A 7,595-nucleotide genomic window follows, 5' to 3' on the forward strand; every position below is an offset into this window, starting at 1 on the left:
TGGCCTGAAAAGCACACATAGGGGCTACACACTCCCAAGGCAGAAAAGTAGTGCAGATTGAAGCCAGATGCCCCATCTTACTGCATCTCTCACAAAAGGCTTGCAAGCAACTAGCAGGAGTATGACTAGTAGCTTTGCAGATCAGACACGGATCATAGGTTTTGGTTGGGAGCGCCTGGTAGATGATTCAGCCCGCTGGACGATGTCAGGGATCTGCTTCTTCTTGGATGTGTTGTCGATGTCGATTCTAGGGGGATTAGGGTTTGGGTGCTTCTCCATCGACATCCCACCCGATCTTGCCCGCTTGGCCTGCTCCGCTGCATCGTCCCAGTGCATGGTGTCGTCCGAGGCCGATGCCGCCTGCTTGTTCGTGGAGAAGTCGTCGCTGTCCGCCTCCCTGGACCACGAGAAGCGGCCCCGACCGCGGCCCCGATCGAAACGACCGGCACCGCGCCCGAATCGCCCAGATTCAAAGCCTTCCCGCCGATTCCCGTGGAAGAAAGGGCCGCCGCGGTCCTCCATCATCACCGGAGTGCTCGGCTTGGAGGTCACCACCACCACAAAGGATCTGCAATCCCCCCAACTTTCCCCTCCCACCATAGAAAAGAGGAAGGGATTCTGGATCTAGGGTTTCGCGGCGCCTCGCAGAAATGCGAGAAAGCGGCATCTAGGTCACGGGTGGGAACGGGGTGGGCTTTTGAACCTGTCGCGCGGCTCCTCTCCCCGCCATGGCAACCGGGATCCTCGTCCACGTGTCGCGCATCCATGGCGGGTGCCTCGGTCGCGTCCGGATGTGACCCAAGGATGCCCTAGCCCTGCCACCACGTCCCCGCGGTGTACCGCCCGCATCATCAGTCGAACGAGTCTGACGCGGCGCCGCCGCGTGTCCTACCGGAATCCGGTCCCGCACCCTGGCTATGTGACAAGGAAAGGATATTGCCTGGCCGATGTCGATCCTCTCCCCGGCCTGGAGATAGCGTGTGTCGACCGCCACGCCCCTCTCATCGATCAGGACGATCCGAAGCGTGTCGTGTCGAAGCCGGATCTCGCAGTCGATGAAGGAAAGCGTGCGCGCCGACATGAGGTCAGCCACGTAGGAGACTAGCCAGCGTACGTCGCTCGCCATCCCGCCCCCTCCACCTCGATCCGATCAAGTTTTTGGCACCCCGGTACGGTCACGTGATGTGCGTAGCGGCTCCATGATTAGTATGAAAAGCATCGGTGATAGTGGTGCTCCCTGCCATAGGGACAGTTGAGTATAGGTCTTCCCTTGGTTCCATTGATCATGATTCTAGTGGATGAGGTCACAAGTAAGCCACAAATCCACTTTGTCCATCTTGCACTGAAACCCATATGTGTGAGCACAACGGAGGATTATATTCTGGAGTTTCAATCTAAGAGATGATATCAAAATATTTGACGGCAGATCCATGTCAAACACCTTGCTTCACAGCAAAATGCAACAAGCACCTCCTTACTACATGAAACAGATTAATAACATCGGACATACATCAAAGTGGAGTTTTATCCTTCATTACAACCAAAATGATGCATGATTCTACTAGAACAGGTTTGACGCTCATAATGAAACATGATTTTCTGCTTCTTCCGCCTACATTATATTAGCATAGTGATGGACGATTCTACCACACTTCAAACATTCAGAACTTGAATGAAATCTGTAGGCCACCAGGAGCATGTCGAACAGATCGAGGTTGGGCACCGTGGTATCCACCCCCAGCAGGATGCAGGATATTCTCAGAGCACAGGCTACAACCACCAATGTTTTTGGGATTGCCTGCGAGTGTAAAATCATTTATGTAAAGAACACCACACACACACCCGCACAATTCATCAAGATAAAATTTGTGTGAACAAAAACTGAAACTTGGATTATTGAACGTACCTGGGTCAAGCTTAACACATGAAATACAAGATATTTTCCTCGTCCCCACAATTTCCGATTCAGCAAAGAAGTACTTGGGGACGAGATCAACAAAGTTGGTGGCTCCTTTTCGCTTGGCAAGGAAATTTGCATGGAACCAGATACCATTGAAGACAAAGACATGGCTGCTCACTGGTTTAACCATCTCATGCTCATCCCCCTAACAAATTCACAAACATAAGAGGGCAGTCGAAGGGTGCATATATGAATTAATGAGTAGCTAGGCACGTGGTAATGCATTATGAATTGTTAGATTTAGTCTGTGGAATTCACCACCATAAGAGGGCAGTTCAAGGGTGCAATTAAGTGCCATGTAACTGAGAAAGAAGTTAATCGTATCATGAAAAACAAACTGGGAAAGGATAAGAAAAAAGGAGAACTTGGGCAGGTCAAGAGGTGAATCACATTGCACACTGGTTCCATAGTCTTCACTGCACGTTGGAAGCAATTAAAGAGTATGATCACAGCTACAAGGTCTAACTCGCTGGGAAATTGCTGGGGAACTTTTACAGGACACGAAGACAAGAAGGCTACATGGTAACCTTGTGATACCAGTGTCTAGAGAACTTGCAGGCTGTTCAATAACAACACTTTCATGTACATAGGGCCAAACCAGACCTATTGAGCCTCATGCAAAAGATGCAGGCAGCAAAGCATACACAGTGCAGAAGCATTCTAGACCACATGTTAGTTTCTTTATAATCATACACACCCATGTCTTGAGCTTAATTGCATTCTAGACCACTTGCAAGATTGTTTGTTCCAGTTTGACTTATTACCACCGGCGGAAAACGGCACACTGACAAAGTAAAGAAAGCTGAAAAGTTATCCCAATCTGATGAACTAAATGTCGAATGACTACCCCGGCACTAAGTGGCACTATGCAATATTTATACACTTGAGTAGAATAGAGCAAACCTGATTCATGTTGTTGTAGTGTTCCAAAGCCACACGTGCACACGTCGGAGTTTGCCATGTTGGATCATGCTTAATTTCTATCCTGAAAGAGCAGAAGTGTCAACATCATACGCATATCTTGCTTGTGTGTTTTCCATCAAACTAGTACTAATTAACGAGTTAACACTGAATGGTATTATCACATAGAACAGAAGAACTAAACCACCTTTAATAAGTATAAAGTCAAAAGGCGATAACTTACATCGACAAACGATTTTGGATCTCGATGTTAATTATCACTAGTGAGAGGTTACAGCTCATACTTCTCGATGGAGAACTGAATGGCAGGTGATAACTTGCAACGACAGACAATTTTGGACCTAGATACTATACGTCATACTTGTTGATGGAAAAATAAAGTAAATAGCAGGCAGGGAGCACATTAAACTGTGTCATAACCAATGGCCCTCAAAAATGGAGACATGATAAGAAAAGTATTGTAATGCAATTAGGACTTGATGGTGAGATAATAGATAAGAGATAAAGGAAGGCATTACAGGATCGCATGTTGCTTGAATATCCTAGGCACCAAGCAGATTTTACTCCCAGGTACAAATGTCAGAGTTGTTGCATTTTAAAAGAGAATCCCCTAGCAAGCATGGTATGCAGAAACAACTAAACCAACTGTTCAAGAATGCATACAGATAGATAGTAGAGACATAATTTATCACCGGCATATATACAGATCATATTTCTAGTACTTGATTGCATAGTAGTTGAAACTATATCAACTCCCATTTATGCCACTTATTATCACTATAAATGCTAATGTTGGCCTATTCAACAAAGTTGGTGGCAAGGGCAGGGGTCATGTGGTCAGCATAATGGTAAAATCACGGACAATGGCATCGATTCAGTTCACTATATCCATCAATCAAAGAATTAATCCAAAGCATGCAGCACATTAGGGAGTGGAAGTGATTGCGTTGCCGGTGTGGAGAGGTTACCCGTTGTCGTAGCGACTGGGGGCGGGCTTGCGGTTGCTGGTATCCCGGACGACGCGGTTGTGGAGTCTGTACGCGGTGCGATGCCAATTAGGGGGGACGGAGTGCTCGGGCTTGGGCGGAGGAGCAACCATGGTCACATCCGCCGAATCCCGATGGCCGTAAGGGGGCGAAGATGGTCGCGCAACCCTCGCCGCTGGACGCTTGGGCGGAGGGGCCGGGGTCTCGGCGCGGGGTGCTGGAGGAGAAGGAGGAGGAGGCGACGCGACCGCACCCTCCGAGTCCAGGTCCAGGTCCAGGTCCAGGGGGCGGGGTGGTCGCGCAAGCCTCGCAGACTCGCGCTTGCGCAGAGGAACCTGGCCCTCGGCGCGCTTGGCCCGGCGTGCCGGAGGCTCCGCCGCCTTCGCCTCCGGCCTGGACCGCTTGGATCTCCGGGGTTCGCTCGTCGCGCGCTCGTCATGCAGGCCGGTCATCTCGGCGACTCCGGCGGTGGTACGGGATGGAGCGAACAACGACCGAGAGCGGGTCCGGAACGCCTATGCCTCGCTCGTAGCGAGACCGAAGAAGCGCGCCCTCCCCAGCAGGAAGTAACGGGCAGGCCCAACTTTCAGGTTAGTTCCTTTTTTTTCACGTTTCTTCACTCTTTCTTTTTTTGCTTTATACTTTTGTTTATATGTTCGAATATGTTTTAAACACATACATTCCAAACTTAATTTATACTTCAAAAAAATATATAATTAAGATTATTAAGAACATTAATGCAGTACAAAAAACATTTACCGTAACTTAAAAAATGATGGTAGCTTTCGAAACAATGTTTGTGACATTTAAAGAATATTCATACATTTCAGAAACAAGTACATGGAACTTTCACAAAATTTTATACTGTGTAAAAAACGTTCGTGTAATTCAAAAAATATTAAATGTGCATAATTTTTTTCCACATTTATAGGAAACATGTGTGATATGTACGGAAAAAAAATTGGACATAAAAACATATATTTAGAAAAAATGTTAATCGTGTATAATATAAATGTTAAACACGTATCAAAAATGTTTTTCATGTGTACCAAAAATATGCATGTGTATAAAAACAATAGACATCAAAATATATATTTGAAAAACTGTTAATCATATATTTGAAAAATTATAAACATGTATAAAAAAATTTGATATATAAAAAATGTACAATATGTAATAAAATGTAGACCATTGTGGAAAAAAGGAAAAAAATAAAACTGAAGAGAAAATGGAAAAGGGAAACAAGAAAACCGGAGGAAAAACACTGCAAAAATAAAAAATAAACACGAAAAACAAGAAAAACGAAACAGAAAAAGAAAAAGAATAAAAGGAAGAAAAGAAAAAAGGATCGGTGAAAACCGAGAAAGAAAAGATGAATACCGATAGAAAACAAAGAAAAGTAGAAACACTAAAGAAAACCAGTGAAAAAACAAAGATATTTGAATAAATCCGGTGAAAATACAAAGAAAACAGAAGAAAAACAAAAAATGAAAATGAAAAAATACCCGAAAAAACCAGAGCGAACATAACCATCGAGCGGCTGAGCAAGAAAAAAATGTACGGGAAATGGGCCGGCCCAAATATTGTAGCGCAAAGGAGAAAGCTTCATGCAAGCGTATCGTACGACTCGCTATAAGAGATACTCCTATACAATAGTCGTCGCAATCCCCTGAAACACGTTCACTAGAAAGATTTTCAGCGCAACACAAGCTGGCCCAGAGGTTAACTGCCTCAAAACAATCGGATTTCAGTCGCACGTGCATGTAGCCTTGAAGCTTCACGAAGATGATGCCCTCACGCAAGGAGAGCACTTCAACAATGAAAGGATCCATGACCCTTAGATGGGGTTTGCATCATGCGCCCAGGAATGCTGTGGAAGAGCAGGCTACTCCCCCCACGCCGGCGACGCCGGCATCGAGATGTACTGCAGCATCAGTGTTGATCTTTACAAGATTACCTTCAGGGGGCCGCCAACCATAACCCGGCAGAGGTATGACTCACTATAATAAGAGATATAATAGTCGTCGCAGTCCCCACGTTCACTAGAAAGATTTTCAGCGCAACACAAGCTGGCCCAGAGTATAACGAGCGCGTGAGGAAAACAGGTTAGACCCAAATCGCTGATAAAATGCAGAAATTTGGGCAGTAGCAAAATCATAAATTTACCTGGCCCAGTATATTGCCATCTCAAAAATAGCAATATATAAGGATTTCACTACAAATTAAATGTTGGATTTTTTTTGACATGGCAAACCGAATGTCCGAGATGACAAATTATGTTGTCGCGAGTATGTCAATTTCCTTCAACAAAACGGCAAATCCTTGTCATGCTCAGTTTTTGCCAGGAATTGTCATGCTTACTAAATAAATTTGCCATCTTTGCGACAATATAATTTTTCACAAGAAAAACATCCGATTTTGCATGCTTAAAATTCTGATGTCAGATTTTTAGCATTTTCAAAAGTATATTGCCGTGTTACAAGAATTCATATACATGAGTAGAAATATAGAAAAAACGGGGAGGACATTACCATGACACAATTTAAAAAATCCGCCGATGTGTAACACTTACAAAATAACCATGCTACATACAACAAGTAATTTCCATGGTGTGATTTTTAGAATGGAGGCACATACCAGGCCTTAGACTACGTCGCCGACGTCGACGCCGTTGCGCCCGCCGAGCGGAGCGTGCGCGAGAAGGAGGAGCGTCGGCGCCGCGCCAAGGATCTCAAAGACCTCGAGTGGCGGCAGGCCGTCGCCGCCAACCTCGCCGCCAAGGAGAAGTACGAGGAGTGGCGCCGCATCCGCGAGGAGCAGAGGGCGAAGTACATCGACCTCTGCAGCTCCGGCGAGGAGGATTGAGCGTCCTTCCCCTCCACGGCGTCGTCCATTTGCCGCGACCTCGCCGCCGTCAGATCTGACCCCCTCTAGTACTAGTATTAACGTAGTATGTAGTATGAACTATGTTTGTAGTGTGTTGATCATGTAAAATCTATGTAGCATGTGATGAACTACTCACGTTCTCGAGGTGCAATTTCTCCCGCGAAAGTGTTTTTTTTAAATTATGCAGTTTTAGATACGGTTTCTGTTCGGCCGCGCTAGTTTTTGACCCGCAAACGCGATCTTCGTCAAACCGCAAACGCGTTTTGCGGGGTCTACTAGAGTTGCTCTAAACAAAGGTGAATATTGAAGGATCCCGCAAACCATGAGGGACGTCCCTATCACACATCTGCACTTGTGCTGGCACGGCGAAGTTCAGCACACCTTGCGCGTAGGCTGCTGGCGAGAAGCTCCACCCTTCCTCGCTCCCTTGGTCTTGCCAATTGTCGGAAAAACACTCCTTCCATTAAAGCTTTGTTGCGAGTAGCCCATAGGGACCACGCAAGAGCCGCGGAGCCCACCCAGGCCACGTCACGGTCTTGCGCATTTGTGTCCCTCATAAGGAGATACACGTCCGAGAAATTACTTGGGTTCCAGGAGCAACCGGTAGCCGCCCTCGATATGCTCCAGGTAAACCGGCCGATGATGCACTGAAAAGTGATATGGTCACATGAGTCATCCTGATCACACATTTGCCGTTACCAGGGCCATTCCTTTTCTTGGTTATTCGCTTTTTCCTTTTTTCCTTTTTATTCTTTCAAGTACCTTTCAAATTTTCATTAATACACACTGAACATTTTTTAGACGCACGTTGTGAATTTTTCAAATACATGACAATTATTTTC

At 45.9% G+C, this 7,595-nt stretch overlaps 1 protein-coding gene across 1 annotated transcript; it reads right to left on the reverse strand.

Moving 5' to 3' along the window:
* Positions 1-1,407: 1,407 nt before the first annotated feature.
* Positions 1,408-4,382, reverse strand: LOC123134945 (pollen-specific leucine-rich repeat extensin-like protein 2). Its single transcript, XM_044554092.1, has 4 exons — positions 3,850-4,382; positions 2,864-2,945; positions 1,907-2,105; positions 1,408-1,798 (listed from the first exon to the last, which is right to left on the reverse strand). Exons 1-4 carry the CDS (start codon positions 4,317-4,319, stop codon positions 1,662-1,664), a joined length of 888 nt encoding a protein of 295 aa, XP_044410027.1. The 5' UTR covers positions 4,320-4,382; the 3' UTR covers positions 1,408-1,661.
* Between the last annotated feature and the right edge of the window lie 3,213 nt (positions 4,383-7,595).

The sequence above is a fragment of the Triticum aestivum genome, chromosome 6B (genome assembly GCF_018294505.1).
Source record: "Triticum aestivum cultivar Chinese Spring chromosome 6B, IWGSC CS RefSeq v2.1, whole genome shotgun sequence".
NCBI lineage: Eukaryota > Viridiplantae > Streptophyta > Magnoliopsida > Poales > Poaceae > Triticum > Triticum aestivum.

Bases quoted from the DNA above. Each gene is read 5' to 3' on its own strand.
- LOC123134945 (XM_044554092.1), bottom strand. From the start codon at position 4,319: ATGACCGGCCTGCATGACGAGCGCGCGACGAGCGAACCCCGGAGATCC. The intron at 2,946-3,849 runs GTAACCTCTCCA...CTGCTCTTTCAG, and splicing joins CCCAGTCGCTACGACAACGG to GATAGAAATTAAGCATGATC. The intron at 2,106-2,863 runs GTTTGCTCTATT...TGAATTTGTTAG, and splicing joins ACTACAACAACATGAATCAG to GGGGATGAGCATGAGATGGT.